Source organism: Polypterus senegalus, chromosome 3, assembly GCF_016835505.1.
Source record: "Polypterus senegalus isolate Bchr_013 chromosome 3, ASM1683550v1, whole genome shotgun sequence".
In the NCBI taxonomy this organism is placed as follows: Eukaryota; Metazoa; Chordata; class Cladistia; order Polypteriformes; family Polypteridae; genus Polypterus; species Polypterus senegalus.
In genome coordinates, this window is record NC_053156.1 from 296,179,078 (window position 1) to 296,198,699 (window position 19,622).

General features: G+C 42.0%; 1 protein-coding gene across 1 annotated transcript in view; it reads right to left on the reverse strand.

The window, feature by feature from the left end:
- c3h8orf74 (chromosome 3 C8orf74 homolog) overlaps window positions 1-19,622 on the reverse strand; it is a 93,364-nt gene that overhangs the window by 56,115 nt on the left and 17,627 nt on the right. Inside the window, exons 3-4 of the mRNA XM_039750029.1 lie at window positions 12,987-13,179; window positions 5,320-5,723 (exon numbers count right to left, since the gene is read on the reverse strand). Coding sequence (XP_039605963.1) covers window positions 5,320-5,723; window positions 12,987-13,179 — 597 coding nt within the window. The remainder of the gene's footprint in view (window positions 1-5,319; window positions 5,724-12,986; window positions 13,180-19,622) is intronic.

Genomic DNA, 19,622 nt, shown 5'->3' on the forward strand with positions numbered 1-19,622 from the left:
TAAAATACTCAGACTGGCCCGTCTGGCACCAACAACCATGCCACGCTCCAAATTGCTTAAATCACCTTTCTTTCCCATTCTGACATTCAGTTTGGAGTTAAGTAGATAGATAGATAGATAGATAGATAGATAGATAGATAGATAGATAGATAGATAGATAGATAGATAGATAGATAGATAGATAGATAGATAGATACTTTATTAATCCCAAGGGGAAATTCACAATGTGAATGTCTTGACCAGGACCACACCCCTAAATCCATTGAAGCAACTGCCATGTGATTGGTTGATTAGATAATTGCATTAATGAGAATTTGAACAGGTGTTCATAATAATCCTCTAGGTGAGTGTACAGACCCAGGAAATGAGGAATTGTCAGCAATAATAGTTTTGAAAGACGGAGATACGGTATCAAAGACAGAGCTGATATTTGTGTTTATGCAAAAGCATAGCACGATTCGTCACAAGTGGCAGATCCGAGAAATGACTAGCGTGTAGGGCGAGGAAAGCAAGCATAGGTAAAGCGCCCTAATATATATATATATATATATATATATATGTATAGGTCCAGGAGAGGGGGAGGTCCCTTCTGATGCTTATAATTTATTATTCGTACATTATGTTCATTTATATATATATATATATATATATATATATATATATATATATATATATATATATATATATATATATATATATATATATACTAGCTGTCCTCCATGGCAGAAGGGCCATGTGGTGTGATTCCCCGAGGGTGACCTGGCATGCAGGACCCTCATTGTTGAGAACCCGAGTGGCTGGACCAGGCCAAGGAGATGCCCACGTAACACCTGGCTGCGGCATATTGAGGATCATTTCTGGAGGGTGGGACTGGACCATGTGTCTACTTGGGGGGTTGCCGAGTAGTGTAACAGGACAGTGAGGAGGGTCCCGTCCGGCCCCCCACTCCTGATGTCACGCTTTCTCCTCCCCTCGTCCTGCAGCCTCTGTCTCAGATTAGAGCGAATATATCACTCCTGCAAGCAAACTCTGAATCTTAGCGCAATGAGAGAAGTCACAAAATCAACTGGAATGTTCAAGGAAATTATAGAAAAAAACAATAACATGGTTCTCTCGTGAAAAACGGACAGACAAACAGACAGACAGATGTTGGATTTTATATATACAGAGAGATAGGAATATGAATGGTACACAATGGGCAGGAAGATCAGGGCCTTACCATGATTGCTTCTGTATATCCGGAACTGAAAGATCAGGGGCTGGGCGCCAGAGATCAAAGGCTTAAATCACTGGAGCCCCCCACCTTCCAACACCACTGTCTCTTTCTAAACCTGTCCTGATTAGTTCAAACACAATTTAACTGCAGGCTGATAATGTCAGTTCTTTACAGTAATAATCTGCAAATAATATTGCTTAATCAATTAATTCTTATATATGCTTACATAATTGCTTTCCCTTTCGATTTATTTCCAGAGAAGTGACATTTTTTTGTACTCTATTAGTTAACTTACCAAAAGCACCAGGAGAGGGTGCTACTGTGAGAGCTGTTTGCATGTGGGAGTTCTGCTCGGCATTCATCTGACTTGCATTGGGCATTCAAGTGGCTGTCAGACGATTCAAAGAGGAAAATCTGCCAAATATACAAGTTCAAGCAACCACTCCCAAGGCAGAATTGAAACTGTAAACTAAATTCAAGTTGAAGTTTCTCTGTTTTTAAGATCAACAAGTCTGCAAATTTGCCAATGCTTTTCAATGGGAAATTCAAAAATTTTTAAACTTTGTAGAGCTTGAGGTTTTCAAGATATCTCAACAAAATGTGAAATGCCTTGACAAATTTCTTTGAAGAATAAGTGTGCCACCATCTCAACAAAATTAGTCCACGGGTTACGGGAACGAGTTTGTTTCATGCGAAAACACAGGCTGACAGACATGGACTTTTGCAATAGGAGCTTTGATGCAGACTCACCTAAAAACAAACCTTTGAAGGTAATTGGGAACTTGTTGGACTTTAGGCAACTCCAGAATTAATGCATATGAGATCTACAACCTCTTGTCTTTCCCAATAACGAGAATGGAATCGTGATGACACAAGAACAAAATAGTGTTGCGCAAATAACAAAATTAAAGACGAAATTAAAAGATGCAGATGGAACCACAAAATAGTGTAAAAAAATTGCTGACATAAGTAAAAACATATTGAAATAATAAAACAAATGTGACAATTGATTCCTGAGTCTCAAAAATCTTCAAAAGCTACTACTGTATAAACTGCTCAAAAAAATTAAAGGAACACTTTGAAAACACATCAGATCTCAATGGGAAAAAGAAATCCTCCTGGATATCTATACTGATATAGACTGGGTAATGTGTGAATGAAAGGATGCCACATCGTTTGATGGAAATGAAAATGATCAACCTACAGAGCCCTGAATTCAAAGACGCCCCAAAAATCAGAGTGAAAAAATAATGTGGCAGGCTAGTCCATTTTGTCAAAATTTAATTGCAGCAACTCCAAATTGTACGCAGCACTTTGTATGGCCCCTGTGTTCTTGTATACATGCCTGACAACATCGGTGCATGCTTCTAATGAGATGACAGATGGTGTTGTGGGGGATCTCCTCCCAGATCTGGACCAGGGCATCACTGAGCTCCTGGACAGTCTGAGGTGCAACCTGGTGGCATTGGATGGACCAAAACATAATGTCCCAGAGGTGTTCTATTGGATTTAGGTCAGGAAAGTGTGGTGGCCAGTCAATGGTATCAATTCCTTCATCCTCCAGGAACTGCCTGCATACTCTCACCACATGAGGCCAGGAATTGTCGTGCACCAGGAGCCACTGTACCAGCATAGGGTCTGACAATGGGTCCAAGGATTTCATCCTGATACCTAATGGCAGCCAAGGTGCCTTTGTCAAGCCTGTAGCGGTCTGTGTGACCCTCCATGGATATGCCTCCCCAGACAATCATTAACCCACCACCAAACTGCTCATGCTGAATGATGTTACAGGCAGCATAATGTTCTCCATGGCTTCTCCAAACCCTTTCACTTCTGTCACGTGCTCAGGGTGAACCTGCTCTCATCTGTAAAAAGCACAGGGCACCAGTGGTGCATCTGCCAATTCTGGTATTCTATGGCGAATGCCAATCGAGCTGCATGCTGCTGGGCAGTGAGCTCAGGGCCCATTAGAGGACATGGGGCCCTTGGGTCACCCTCATGAAGTCTTTCTGGTTGTTTGGTCAGAGACATTCACACCAGTGGCCTGCTGGAGGTCATTTTGTAGGGCTCTGGCAGTGCTCATCCTGTTCCTCCTTGCCCAAAGGAGCAGATACTGGTCCTGCTGATGGGTTATGGACCTTCTATGGCCCTCTCCAGCTCTCCTAGCGTAACTGCTTGTCTCCTAGAATCTCCTCCATGCCCTTGAGATTGTGCAGGGAGACACAGCAAACCTTCTGGCAATGACACGTATTGATGTGCCAACCTGGAGAAGTTGGACTACCTGTGCAACCTCTGTAGGGTCCAGGTATCGCCTCATGCTACCAGTAGTGACACTGACTGTAGCCAAATGCAAAACTAGTGAAGAAACAGTGAGAAAAGATGAGGAGGGAAAAATGTCAGTGGCCTCCACCTGTTAAACCATTCCTGTTTTGGGGGTCATCTCATTGTTGTCCCTCTAGTGCATCTGTTGTTAATTTCATTAACACCACAGCAGCTGAAACTGATTAACAACCCCCTCTGCTACTTAACTGACCAGATTAATATCCCATAAGTTTCATTGACTTTATGCTATACTCTGATTAAAAAGTGTTCCTTTGATTCTTTTGAGCAGTATATAATGAAACACTACTATCTGTGTGTGTGTGTGTCTGTCAGTGTCTGGTCCCTCTGACCAATCTGATTGGCCAGTTTTTGGACTAACACAACAATTTAACTTTGGGCAAGAGAGATTGATACTCATAATAAGAAATAAAGATGTAGGGGCACGCTGAGAGTTGCCTTCAAAGATGGGAAGTATTCGCAAGAACGTGAATGATGATCTCACAGTTGGTAATGGGGAACCGTATACCATTGGTGGTAGTCGAAAAATGGATAGGAGGCGAGCAAGAAGCCTCGAAATGGTAAGTGTCTGAGAAACCGTTTTTTACAAGAACATGCTAGAGAGTGTTGGGTAAGGTTGTGGGGTCCAGAGGCTGTGTGGCATCTGTTGGTAAAGAGAGATTCACTGATCTTGAGTTTGTTGATTATTTTTTCTATGGAGGCTCTGATCGGGGTGCTCGAGAAACTGAGTGAGTGTCTGGGCTTGCGAGTGTCCTGATAAAAACCAACATCAATGACCTCTTGGGCACGGCCATCAGCAGTGTGTCTGTCTGTGGAGAGAGTGTCTACCTCGTCGAGAGGTTTGCTTACCTCGGCAGTGACATTCATGTGACTCTGGTGACTCTTCCTATGAAGTCAGTAGATGGATTGGGAGAGCATGGGGGTTTATGAAGTCACTGGAAAGGGGTGTGTGGTGATCCTGATATCTCTGCTAAAGGACGAAGGTCCAAATCTTTGGAGTCCTGGTGCTTCCTATTTGCGAGACATGGACACTATCCAGTGATCTGAGATGAAGACTGGACTCCTTCGGTACTGTGTCTCTTCAGAGAATCCTCGGGTACCACTTGTTTGACTTTGCGTTGCTCACGGAGTCCCGAATGAGGCACGTGACCTGCACAGTGAGGGAGCAACAGTTATGGCACTACGGCTATGTGACGCGATTCCCAAAGGGTGTTCCGGCACTACGGCCATGTGAAACGATCCCCAAAGGGTTTTCTGGCTTGCAAGACCCTCACTGTTGAGGACCCGAGTGGCTGGACCAGGCCAAGGGGATGCCCACGTGACACCTGGCTACAGCAGACAGATGGTCATTTTCGGAACGGGGGCCTGGACTGTGTCTGCATTGGTGTTGCCAAACAGGATCCTGAGCTGTTTTCATTGTGTGGTGGGCGCGGCAATGTGCTGTACCAGTGCATGCTCCCCAACCTGACCTGACCTAACTTGATGCTAGCGAAAAGAGGGCACCGGGCAAGAGACACAGGAGGATACTAAGCAGAGGTATACGAGGAAGGCCGAAGGTGCACATAGGGAAACGGATGTAAAATATCACATTTTTTAATTTATTCCATTACCTGTGGTTAGTGAAATAGAAAATATTTTTAGTACCCAAGGAACTATTTCGAAAAAATGAAAAAGGAGAATCAAACCATGACAGTATAGATGAAACTGTTACGTTCAACCAAGATTTGCATGAAATGCTAGCGCTACCAGTATGGTTATTTTACCTGCTTCTCAATGACATCGGTGTCTGGGATTTCTATGCTGCCATACAGTGCTTCCATGCTCTTTTCCGCATGACTCTGTGCTGAATCCCTTAGGTCCTGCACACATCTCTGCTTGTGGGCTTCTTTTTCACAGAGAGATTCCATGGTCTTCTGGTACTCCCACAGCTTGATGTAGACACCCTCAGTGAGAGGCAGAGGATGTGGCGGGGCATGAACCTGTAGCATTAGACAGTTACCATGGACCTGCATCTCTGAACACAGCACATACTGGTAGAGTCGATAGTGCCTGAAGAAGGTCCTCATGAGGAAAGCCAGGAAAGCGGGCTGGAATTTCTCGTTCAGGACGGGAGAGTGTTGGGAGAGTTTGTTTTTAAGGAGCTGAACAGCTTTCACTATGCTCGTACCTGTAAGAGAAGACGTCTGCGTTAGCATCACATTAGGGAATCTCTGAATGTGTGCACATCACCGGAAATGCAGGAAATCCACCCTGATGTGGATGAATCAGGCCTAACTGCAAAAACACAGCGGGCAACATCAACAGAATTGTTAATAAAAAAGGGTAGAGGTTCAACGTGGGTTCAGATGATCCAGAAAGCAGAATAATCTCAATATATATATATATATAAAATTCAATGTCTATCTGTCTGTCCGCTTGAACATTTCAGTTGATTTTACGACTTTTCTCGTCGCACTATGTATCATAGTTTGCTAGTGGGCTGAGAGGAGGGGGTCAGGGCCCTCTTCACTCACGCGCCAGCCTCAGGGTGTGTACCTTGCCTCAGCTTAGCTAGCGAATGACAGAACAATTTAACGGATTTAGATCAGGTTTTCTTTCTATCATTTGCTTGAACATTCTGGTTGATTTTATGACTTCTCTCATCGCAATAAGAATCACACTTCGCTTGCAGAAGCGATATATTCGCGCTACTCTGAGACACAGGCTGCAGGCTGAGGGGAGGAGGAAGGCATGACTTCAGGAGTGGGGAGTCGGTCTACCTCTGTGTTTTAGAGCGTAACTTGCCTCCACTTAGCTAACGATACCTACTCACTCATGCTCCAGCTTTGGGGTGTAACCTTAACAGCGTTTAGTTAGCGAACGAGAGAACCACTCAACGGATTTAGATTAGGTTTGTAACGGCCGACCCCTTACCCAGCCGGCAGCTACATCTCCAAGACCTGTGGCCTGGATAGATTACTGAGGTGAATCTTATAAAATCAAGCCGTACCTCTAACAAATACAATTTTCCCCACAATCGACAGATTAAATATAGTCACACAAAGCAGATATGTAAATATTAAGTAATTAATTATATTAAATGAAATAATAACAAAAAATACAACTTTCACACGTTAAAAAAAAAAAAACCCACATATATATATATATATATACTGTATATCCCAACACCAAAGCAACAACGTGACACCACCATATATTTACACAACAAACCCTCCCTTGCCCCTGTAACATATAACAAACAACAACAAATAACAATAATGAATGAACTACGGAATGAATGATAGTGAACTTGAGTCCGAGTATAAAACTGTTCTGAATGCGGATGACCGGTCAACAGATATGTGATGCATTTGTATTTCCTGGAACAAATGGAACAACCTCAATGTGAATCCTCGGCTTGTGGTGGATGATGAAGTCCAACCCCGGGGACTCTAGTGATGATTGAATTAAAGCAAGTTCGGCAAAAGGAAAAACAAACTGGTATCAAAAGCGCGATATGGAAAACAGTAAGTACTGGTGGTTCGTGGTAATGAATTGTGATCTCCATCTTTCTCCTCTCCTCTCTCTCTCCCCTCCTGATTGCTTATATAGTGATGAGCTGGTTGTACTTGATTGTGATTGAACACAGGTGCTTTCCATCTTGGGGTTGTGGTCTCTTTCCATCATCCGTCCCCCCTGTATTTATGGGGACAACATTCACTGACGCACGCATAAACAGCAAATGGGACGATGGAAACAAAACACACTTAGTACTAACATTGACAACACTATTACTATGTAGCCCCGCTACAGGTTTATTTCTATCATTTACTTGAACATTCCGGTTGATTCTGTCATCGTGCTAAGACTCATAGTTCGCTTGCAGGAGCGATATATTCGTGCTAATCTGAGATAGAGGCTGCGGGCCAATTGGAAGGGGAAGCGTGACGTCAGGAGTGGGGAGCCGGGCAGGGCCCACCTCACTGTCCTGTTTCACTACTACGCTGGCGGAGCCGTGGGGGACAGCTAGTGATTAATAAAGGTAAGAGATACAATTAGGCTAAAAGTATGTGGACACCCCTCACAATTACTGAGTTCAGGTGTTTCATTGTTACCGGGTTGTGCCAGACTGAATGCCTGGACGGTCCACGAGAGGGACGATACCTCCCCTGGGCCACTGGAACGGAGCTAAGAAGCTCATCCCTATGGGAGGACGTGGCCACCCCCTTTATGGAACCCTGGATGGCAGCACTTCCGCCACACCAGGATGTGGTGCCGGAAGAAATCCCAGGGGCACCTGGAGTGCTTCCGGGTGCTCTCCTGACACTTCTGCCACACCACGAAGTGTCATAAGACGGAGCACCTGGAGCCCATCCGGGACGTTATAAAAGGGGCCGCCTCCCTCCAGTAGACGAGCCAGATTTGGGAGGAAGGAGACGGAGATTGTGAGGAGGGGAGTGGAGGTCAGAGGAAGAGAGAAAGAAAAAGAAAGAAAGAGGGACAGTTGGTGAGTAGGCATTGTGGTGCTGTGAAGAAAATAAAAGTGTGTGTTTTGGACATTCTGCTGTCTGTCGGTCTGTCTGTGTCCGGGGGTTGGCTTTCCACACAGGTACATAACATCAACCACATGCCCTGCTCTGGGTTAATTTGTTAGAACTGGACCATACAGGGTGCCCATATTTATGTATATGATGTTTCACAGGCTGCAGCATTTAAACTACTGCGCAAAAAGTATCGAAAATGGAATCACTGTGTAGCCTGAGTGTGCTGTGTTTGAATAAAGAACGGTGGTGAATTGATTGTCGCTAGAGCAGCACGTACGTTGTGTTTGTTTATACTCTGCAACAAACAACTATGCGGTGGTGAAACGGAGGATGGCAGTTGGGTTTAGAGGCAAAATCTCTTAGTGTGCTAACCATCGTAGGAATAAACACAAAATTCAACACCAGCGGTACGGTTTTGCAAGGGAAGGGAGCAGTTAGGCCCAGGAGTGTGTGTACCAATGCCAAGAGAGCTCTTGTGGCAAATGCCTTTGTCACACATGTGCGCATGGGAGGCAGCTGAAGGGCTCGAATAATGACAATTCCATCTCTGACCAGGGGGTGGAAAGGTGCACTGACTCTTTCTCTCAATCCTCTGTAGACCATTCATGGGAAATTCGACAGGGTTCCGGCATCCGTGATGGTGTCACCTCCGGCCTAGATGACGTCACTTTCCGGTTATGGTGCCCGTGATGAAGTCAATGCCGGTTCTGGTGCCCATGATGACGTCACTTCCTGCCCAGGATGATGTCACTTCCACTCCAGACCTTTAAAGCTGCCATCTTTGCCACATGTCATCTGTTCTGTTTTGGAAATTGAACCAGACACAACTCAACCAAAATTAACCCTTTTGCAGCAAGGGCATAATACACGGGTGGTTGTCCCAAATCTTTTTTATGTCTTCTGTTCTTTCTTGTGACACCTTTCAAAGTTGGGTTCTTCTTCAGGCGCGTATTGATCTGCATGGTGCATTGGTGGACCACGCCATGGAGAACATGGGATTAAATAAACATTTAAGGTTCTTAATGTTCATGTTCCATTATGTTACTTGATAATAATATTGGTAGTTTCCTGACAATAACGCCTTTTCAATCATGTACATCAATATGGACCAACCTGTATATACAGTGAAAACAGGATTTTAGAAATTTTTGCAAATTTAAAAAAAATAATGAAATATCCCATCGACACAAGTATTCAAGAACTATGACACTTGAAATTTGGCTCAGGTTCATCCCATTCACTGAGATGTTTCTCTACCTTGTTTGGAATCCACCTAAGGCCAATTCAATTGACAGGACTGAGAAGGAAAGGCACACACCTGTCTAGAGAAGGTCCTACTGCTGAGCAACAATCAGGCCATGAGGCCGAACAGCTTTGAGAGAGGATTGTGTGGAGGCACAGATCTGGGAAAGGCAACAAAAATTATTGCAGCATTGAAGGTTCATGAGAGGATAGTGGCCCTGATCATTCTTAAATGGAAGACGTTTGGTAGAGCTGTGGCTGTTTCTGGAGCTGACTGCCAGGTTAAAATGATCAACCATAGGAGAAAGGCCTTGGTAAGAGAGGTCACCAAGTACTCAGCGCTTACTCTGGCTGAGCTCCAGAGAACCTGCTTGGAGAAGGACAATTACCATTTGCAACACTTCTTCAATCTGGGCTTTTTGACAGCATGGCCTGACAGAAGTCTCTCCTTAATAAAAGACATGTGAGAACCTGAATGAAGTTTGCTAACAGGCACCTAAATGACTCTCAGGTTGTGAGAACAAAGATCCTCTGGTCTGATGAAAGCAAGATTAGTGTCATGTCTGGAGGAAACCACTGAATATTAATCCCCAAAGTGAAGCATGGTGGTGGCAGCATAACTTGGGAGTTGTGTTTCAGCAGCAGGTACTGGTAGATCAGAAGGCTTTAGAGAAAAGCCTGTAAACTGTAGTTAATAAAAACCTGCTCCAGAGCACTCTAGGTCACAGACTGACCTGAAGGACAATGATCCAAAGCACAAATCAAAGACAACACAGGGGTGGCTTAGGAACAATTCTGTCATTGTCCTGGAGTTGTCCAGCATGAGCTTGGACTTCACTCCAACTGAATATCTCCAGAGAGACCTAAAAATAGCTTCAAAGAAGAATGGAAGAAAATGGAAGCCAAGAGCGTGAAGCTTGTCACATACTGACCTCCATACTGGAAATGCTGTCAAAGGGGTGTGACGGATGGCCAGAAGCATTACACAGCTGGGTGGAAGGACATAGAGACCGTATTTAGGACATTATCTACCCCAAGACACTAGAGGCCAGCCACCCTGGGTTGCTACAGCACCACGGATCAGGACCATCTTAACGCATGAGTTACACTGGGCAGCTGCCCAGGACCCCATGCTAATCTATGTGCACTGTGACTTGGTGAGTGGTTGTATAGGTAAGGGCCACAGTGCACTGCTTTGCCCGGGGGCCTATAATGCTTTTAAGACAACCCTGCCAAAGATCATCATAGAGCATGATGGGACTTGAAGTTTGGAACAGCTCTGTTGGGTTCTGTCGGTGCCAACAGAGGGTGCTGCAGATGCTGCCGAGTTGTTGGAGGAACCTTTTCCTCCATACCCGAATTGCAACCTGAAGTAGCTCAAGAAGCACCTGGAGCACTTCCAGATGAGCTATAAAAGGAGCCGCCTCACCACCAATCAGGGTGCAAGAGTTGGGTGGTGGAGGACAAAGCTTGCGAGGAGGAGTGGAGGCAAGGATGAAAGAGAGAGAAAAAAGAAGAGGAAGAAGAAAGGACTGTATCTCTCTCTCTCTCTCTCTCTCTCTTTTCCTGAGAAAACTACTTAACGGATTTTTTTTTTTATAATTTGCTTGAACATTCTGGTTGATTTTGAAACTTCTCTCATTGCACTAAGTATCATAGCAGGAGTGATATATTCATGCTAATCCCAGACAGAGGATGCAGGCTGAGGGAGGGGGAAGCGTTATGTCAGGAAAGGGGAGCCGGGCTGGGTCCCCCTCAATGTCCTGTTTCACTTTTACACGGGAGAAGCCACAGGGGACAGCATAGTTTATTTATATATTGGGGCTTTGTACTGTGCTGTGTAGTGGGGAGCAAAGAATAAAGGTGTGTGCTGTGTTGAACGTGTCTTCGCCCGCCTGTGTCGGGGTTGAGTGGGGCTGTATGCCCCCTGGTGGATTGAGTAAAAGGTGCTAAATACATGTATCTATGTGATATTTCCATTTTTTTGTTTTTAATAAATTTCCAAAATATTTCTAGAATCCTGTGCTCCCTTTGTCATTCTAGGGTATTGGGTGTCGCGTGATGAGGGGTAAAAACAAATTTAAATGATTTTATCACAAGTCAGGTAAATAGCAAAATGTGCACAAAATAAAGGGGTCTGAACACCTTGTGAAGGTATTGTATGACTCTAAAATTATAGCTTCACTGGTTTTATGTATGCCAGCTGCCATGCCACATGCATTTCAGAACAGCACATTCAGCCCCGGCTAGTACTTGGATTGGAGACCATCTAGGATAGGGGTGGGCAAAGTTGGTCCTGGAGGGTCACAGTGGCTGCAGGTTTTTGTTCCACATCCAGTTTATTAAAGAGAAGTCAAGCATTGCTGATGAAGCACTTACTGCTCAAGTGACAGCTTGATGCTTCATTTATAGTGGTCTCACTTGTTAGGGTTCCCCACCCTTAATTGCTTATTTCAGTCTTAAACAGCTGCATTCACTGTTTTAACGGCTCCTTTTTAGCAATAAGATGCAAATAACAAAGCAGCCAGCAGTTCTCCATCTAACATGTCCCCACTTACACCTGTGTGGATTTATTAGGCACTATTTGGCTTAATAAAACTTAATAGAAAAATGTGACAGATTGGAAATTACCATTTTAGGCTTCATATCATTTGGATGATATCCTTGGAAAGGAAAAAAAATCTACGATATATGAATATAACATTGCTGAATAACAAGCCATAAAATTAAATAAGGTCTGAGATCGGCAAGGATTCGTTTCTGATTAAACAACTGGGTTTGGAATGAAAACCTGTAGCCACTATGGCCCTCCAGGACCGACATTGCCCACCCCGATCTAGGAAATGCTTCAGTTACTGCTAGAAGAGGTGTTGGTGAGGCCAGCAGAGGGCGCTTACCCTGTGGTCTGAATGTGGATCCCAATGCCCCCAGTGAAGTGACGGGGACACAGTGCTGTATATATGGTGCCATCCTTCAGATGAGGTCCTGACTCTCTGGGGTCATAAAAGATCCCTGGGTATCCTTTGTAAAGAGTAGGGTGTATCCCAATGTCCTGGCTAAATCGTCTGCCATGGCCTGATCATTCTGGCCCACTAATCATCCTCTGCCTGAAACTCTGTCTCTCTTACCACTTCACCAGCTAACAGCTAATGTGTGGTGAGCGTACTGGCATGAAAATGGCTGCCATTATGAAAATGGTTGCCATTATGAAAATGGCTGCCATCACATCATCCAGGTGGATGCTACACGTTAGTGGTGGTTGAAATGGCTCCCCACTCACTGAAGTGCTTTGAATAAAGAGAAAAGCGCTATATAAATATACAATATTAAATAATAATAATAATAATGATTATTATTATTATTATTATTATGACACTCAAATTGTTTAATGTAATGTTTTTAGCCCTTCTGGGGATATATTTGCATTTTATGTACATTTATCTGATTATGCTGACTTACCTATGTAAAAACAGGAAATAAAATCAAATCCTTGATCGTCAGAGACTTCACAAACCATGTTCTCGTGCACATAACACCCACTACTTGCCACTGCCATGGACATGTGAGGCTTTTGTGGCTTTTTGCTATAAACAGGAAGCCTCACCCCAGGAATTTAACCTAAGAGATCTACAGAGACAAACACATTTGGATTATTTTTGATTTACCTTTCGTGTCTGTAAGAAGTTCTTCTGAAAGCTTGGCAACAACGCCAACAGCCTTCCAAGGGAATCCCTTGTTCACGGCAAACAGGATATTCTCATACACAAAGTCGAGACAGATGCCTGCTCTTAAATCACACTCCTCATCAAACTCGTGCCACTGCAGAATCTGCCTTAAGTGCTGGCGTCCATCTTCTTTCTGAATTTAAAAAACAAGGAAAGGAAAGGAAACATTAGGGAAAATCCAATCAGGAAGGGATACTGCTATAGTTTCGCAAGACTACTGAAAGTTTATAGTGTCCTTATATAATGAAATTCTTACTTGCACGTGGTAATAATCATGCAACATGTCGCTGCTCATCAGCGTCATGAATATCGAATACAACTACCTTATTTCAAAAACTTCTGTCTTCCTTACCTGAGAAATTCTGATTATCAGAAATAGTATAAAAGAAACAATCTGTTGAGTTTTATTGCTTAACTATCCATGATAGAAATAACACAGGTCTAAACAGACCACAACTGCAACATTATTGTAATTCAGCTGGTACTTAAAGTTAACTTAAGGACATATCACATTTGATGACTTTTCCAGCGATTTATAGTCCTAGCCTTCATTTACATAACCGTAGTAAGTTGGTGGCACACTTCCATGACTGCCAGGGATCTGTTGTGACATACCCAGAACCTCTCACCAACTAGTCGACGACTCACCTGTAATGTCAGGGTTGCCTGCAAATGGCATAATCCCCGCTTCATTAATATTTGACTTCTGACTTTAGATTTGCGCTTTGGATTAGATGTTTGTTAGATTGTCTTTCTGTTAGCATATGAAAATAATCTTGAGGAAAACAGGCCAGGGTGCCAGTGCAAACAGGGTGTGTATGAAGTGTGATGTTATTGTTGTGACAGTATAAAGTTCAGCGTTATGCACTTGTTGGTTGTCCAAGATTGTGGAATACTTTCTATGTAATTCTTGTGTGCTATTGCGATTGGTTTTCTGCCAGTCGATCCGTACAACTTTTGAAATGTTGACAATATATTATATTGCTGTTCCATCTTGGTTGATTAGAGTCGATTAGATTTGACTAGATTAAACTTTATTAATCCCAACTAATTTGGATGAATACAGCAAATGAAACATAAAAAAACAAAGATACAGACTCACAGGACAAATAATATGATAGATAGATAGATAGATAGATAGATAGATAGATAGATAGATAGATAGATAGATAGATAGATAGATAGATAGATAGATAGATAGATAGATAGATAGATAGATAGATAGATAGATAGATAGATTGTTGAAAAGCACTATATAGATAGATAGATAGATAGATAGATAGATAGATAGATAGATAGATTGTTGAAAAGCACTATATAGATAGATAGATAGATAGATTGTTGAAAAGCACTAAATAGATAGAATTAGAATTAGAACAATCTAGACGAGAACAGGCCATTCAGCCCAACAAAGCTCGCCAGTCCTATCCACTTGTTTCCTCCAAGAAAACATCAAGTCGAGTTTTGAAAGTCCCTAACGTCTTACTGTCTACCACACTACTTGGTAACTTATTCCAAGTGTCTATCGTTCTTTGTGTAAAGAAAAACTTCCTAATGTTTGTGCGAAATTTACCCTTAACAAGTTTCCAACTGTGTCCCCGTGTTCTTGATGAGCTCATTTTAAAATACAAGTCTCGATCCACTGTACTAATTCCCTTCATAATTTTAAACACTTCAATCATGTCACCTCTTAATCTTCTTTTGCTTAAACTGTAAAGGCTCAGCTCTTTTAATCTTTCCTCATAATTCAACCCCTGTAGACCTGGAATCAGCCTAGTCGCTCTTCTCTGGACCTTTTCTAGTGCTGCTATGTCCTTTTTGTAGCCTGGAGACCAAAACTGCACACAGTACTCAAGATGAGGCCTCACCAGTGCATTATAAAGGTTGAGCATAACCTCCTTGGACTTGTACTCCACAGATCGTGCTATATAACCTAACATTCTGTTAGCCTTCTTAATGGCTTCTGAACACTGTCTGGAAGTTGATAGCTTGGAGTCCACTATGACTCCTAAATCCTTCTCATAAGGTGTACTCTCGATTTTCGACCGCCCATTGTGTATTCAAACCTAATATTTTTACTTCCTATGTGTAATACTTTACATTTACTGACATTAAATTTCATCTGCCACAAATCTGCCCAAGCCTGTATGCTATCCAAGTCCTTCTGTAATGATATAACGGATTCCAAATTATCTGCTAATCCACCTATCTTGGTATCATCTGCAAACTTAACCAGCTTGTTACTTATATTCCTATCTAAATCATTTATATATATTAAAAATAGCAGCGCCCTAGCACTGACCCCTGTGGAACACCACTCTTAACATCGCCAGTTCTGATGAGGTTCCTCGCACCATCACCCTCTGCTTCCTGTGTCTGAGCCAATTCTGCACCCATCTAAAAACATCACCCTGAATTCCCACTTCTTTTAACTTGATGCCCAACCTCTCATGTGGCACCTTATCAAATGCTTTCTGAAAGTCCAGATAAATAATATCATAAGCTCCACTTTGATCGTATCCTTTTGTTGCCTCCTCATAGAATTCCAACATGTTAGTAAAACACGACCTCCCTCTTCTGAACCCATGCTGACTGTTCAGAATAACTCCTGTCCTTGTCATGTGTTGCTCAATCTTATCCTTAATAATTCCTTCCATTAATTTTCCTGTGATGCTTGTTAAGCTTACTGGCCTATAGTTGCTTGGATCTGCCCTGTCACCCTTTTTATATAATGGGATGATATTTGCCATTTTCCAGTCCTTTGGAATCTCTCCAGTGCACAGTGACTTCCTAAAAATGTGTGTCAAGGGTTTATATATGTACTCACTAGCCTCCTTAAGAACACGAGGATAAATATTATCTGGGCCTGGTGATTTGTTTGATTTCATCTTATTTAATCTGAACAGCACTTCTCCCTCTACAATTTCCAAATCCCTCAGTACCTCCTTAGTAGTTGTTACCTCTGGCAGGTTATCCACTTGCTCACTTGTAAACACCTCAGAAAAATGTAAGTTTAGGGCATCTGCTATTTCATTGTCTGTATCTTTTAATTCTCCTTTACTATTCCTGATGAACTTGACCTCCTCCTTAACTGTTCTTTTACTACTAAAATACTGAAAGAATCTCTTGGGGTCTTCTTTGCCTTATCTGCTATATTCCTCTCCAACTGTCTTTTAGCCTCCCTGATATCCTTCTTAATGGTTGCCCTCATTTTCTCATACGCGCTACGGTTCTCTTTGCAGTCATTAGTCTTATATGCCTTATACAGCAGTTTTTTCCTTTGCAACTTCTTTTTTAAATCTTTATTAATCCATCGTGGAGATTTTTTTAGTTTCCTATTACTTCCAAATTTAGGTATGTATCTGTCCTGCATTACATGTAAAACATTTTTAAACCTGTTCCACTGCTCCTCGACTGTCTCCACATTTAAAAGCTTATCCCAGTCTATCCTACTTAGACTTTGTCGCATCTGCTCAAAATTAGCCCTACTAAAGTTCAACTTAACAATTTTAGTCTTTGCATCTGTACTCTTACAAAATACTGAGAATTGTATTACATTATGGTCACTTGACCCTAGTGGTTCAATCACCTCTACACCCTCAATTCTATCCTGATTATTACAGAATACTAAATCCAGACAGGCTTCACCCCTTGTTGGTGCTTTAACATGCTGTGTTAAAAAACAGTAGATAGATAGATAGATAGATAGATAGATAGATAGATAGATAGATAGATAGATAGATAGATAGATAGATAGATAGATAGTTGAAAAGCACTATATAGATAGATAGATAGATAGATAGATAGATAGATAGATAGATAGATAGATTGTTGAAAAGCAATATATAGATAGATAGATAGATAGATAAATAGATAGATAGATAGATAGATAGAAAGATAGATAGATTGTTGAAAAGCAATATATAGATAGATAGATAGATAGATAGATAGATAGATAGATAGATAGATAGATAGATAGATAGATAGATTGTTGAAAAGCAATATATAGATAGATAGATAGATAGATAGATAGATAGATAGATAGATAGATTGTTGAAAAGCACTATATAGATAGATAGATAGATAGATAGATAGATAGATAGATAGATTGTTGAAAAGCACTATATGATAGATAGATAGATAGATAGATAGATAGATAGATAGATAGATAGATAGATAGATAGATAGATAGATAGATAGATTGTTGAAAAGCACTATATAGATAGATAGATAGATAGATAGATAGATAGATAGATAGATAGATAGATAGATAGATAGATAGATTGTTGAAAAGCACTAAATAGATAGATAGATAGATAGATAGATAGATAGATAGATAGATAGATAGATAAAATTCTAAATGACCCTCTATCTGCCGCAGCCTGGTGTTACGTGGGCAACCCCTTGGCCTGGTCTAGCCATTCGGGTCCCCAAAAATGAGAATCACCCTCGGGGAAACACATCACACGGCCGTAGTGCCATAACTGACGCTCCCTCACAATACAGGTCACGTGCCTCATTCGGGACTCCATGAGCCACAAAAAGTGAACCCAAAGGTACCCAAGTATTTTCCAGAGAGACACAGTACCAAAGGTGTCCAGTCTTTGTCTCAGGTCACTGGATAGCGTCCGTGTCTCACAACCATATAGCGAGACATGAAAAGCACCAGTGCAATGTAGTCCATCCATCCATTCATTTTCTAACCCGCTGAATCCGAATACAGGGTCAGGGTGGTCTGCTGGAGCCAACCCCAGCCAACACAGGGCACAAGGCAGGAACCAATCCTGGGCAGGGTGGCCAACCCACTGCAGGCAATGTAGTCCTCTACATGAAAAGCAATACTGTCTCACTTTCACTCTGTAATGCTGGCACTTCTGATTTGAGTGTTTCCCTGGCAAGGCAATGTGGCGTAAGAACTGGAAAACGTATGAAAAATTTACTTCTTTAAAGGCTGTCACAGTAATTTGTGAAAAAATGTGTCATTTGTATTTTACCTGTAAACAGGGCTGCCAACTCTCTCTGTCTGGAAATGGGGACATTTGGGTAGAAAATTGAGGACTTTTGAGGACGCCTTTTCCTATAATACACCTCTATAGCCTACTCTCTTATGGTTTTTTAAAAATAATAGAAACCTTTAGTAGCAGTTTATCACTATAACTATGATATGATGGCCACAATCACAGTCACTGGCAAACTAATAAGCCGTTAAATATTTTGAATACGTCAAGTCTGCGAACTTGCACTTTCTTTTCGGTATAATGGGTATTCCTGAATTGATGTAAATGAAAGAATTATAAAAATATTAAATTACTTGTAGAAGTGACTTATTATTTGACCAGTAACAGCACACTGCACATTACACTTGACTTGAGGATTCCTAGTTTTCATCCTCTTTCTCTGTATGTTTACCATTCATTTGCTCAGAGGTTGATGCCCTTGCTGTTTCCCAAGCAGCTCTTCTTTTCTCCGCCGTAGCAGCCCGCTTCCTCTCTTCTTTTGTCGGCATCTTTTCAGGTTAAAACTGAATAAGTCAGTGTTTGTGTTGCAATTACTTTGTATGTTTTCTTTCATTTTTCACTTAAGCGCCAGCCTCAAGAATGATTTAAGATATGAAGCGGTAGGGGAAGTGATAGCAAAGGTGGTAGGGAATGAGAACGGCGCCCATACGCATGCGCTGCACAGCCTCCTTGCAGCCTGCTGCCGAGAGTTGATTTAACAATAAAATAAAATAAGAGGAATAACCTTGGAGGTCAATCATCACCCCAAAAGCGAATAGTAGACGTCATGTAGTATATGTGTACCAAATTTCAGGTTAACAGGTCAAACAGTTTGCAAGCTACAGGTGATTTAAAATCCTGGACAGACAAACGGACAGCCGTTGTAGCGTATTATATATAAAGATCAACTGATGACTAAAAAGATATTGCATTTATATGACAGAATAAATGTGTATTTTTTTTAAATAACTGAAACTTTAATAGTTGACTCATCTCTATATATACTGTATAAAATCCAAAGTCTGTCTGTCTGTCCCCTTTTCACAAGAGAACTACTTAACGGATTTAGAACGTGTTTTTTTTAGACTTTGTTGATTTTGCGGCTTCTCTCATCGTGCTAAGTATCATAGTTTTCTTGCCGTACCGTTTATCTGCACAAATCTGAGAGAGAGAGAGACGCAGTGGGCCGAGGACCCTCCTCACTCATGCGCCAGCCTCTGTTTAGCAAGTGAACGACGAGAACTACTTAACAAAATTTAGATCGGGCTTTTTTCTAGAATTTGCTTGAACATTCCGGTTGATTTTGCAACTTCTCTCATCATCCTAAGAATCATAGTTCGCTTGCTGAAGCGATATATTTGCGCTAATCCGAGACAGAGGCTGTAGACCGAGGGGAGGGAGAGGCATGATGTCAGGAGTGGGGAGCTGGGTGGGGTTCTCCTAACTGTCCTGTTTCACTACTACGCAGACGGAGCCATGGGGGATGGCTAGTTCATTTACAATTATAAATCCATTTTGGAACAACGGGTGGTAATAACAATATTTTCCACTAAAATATCACAAAGCAGTAGATACTCGC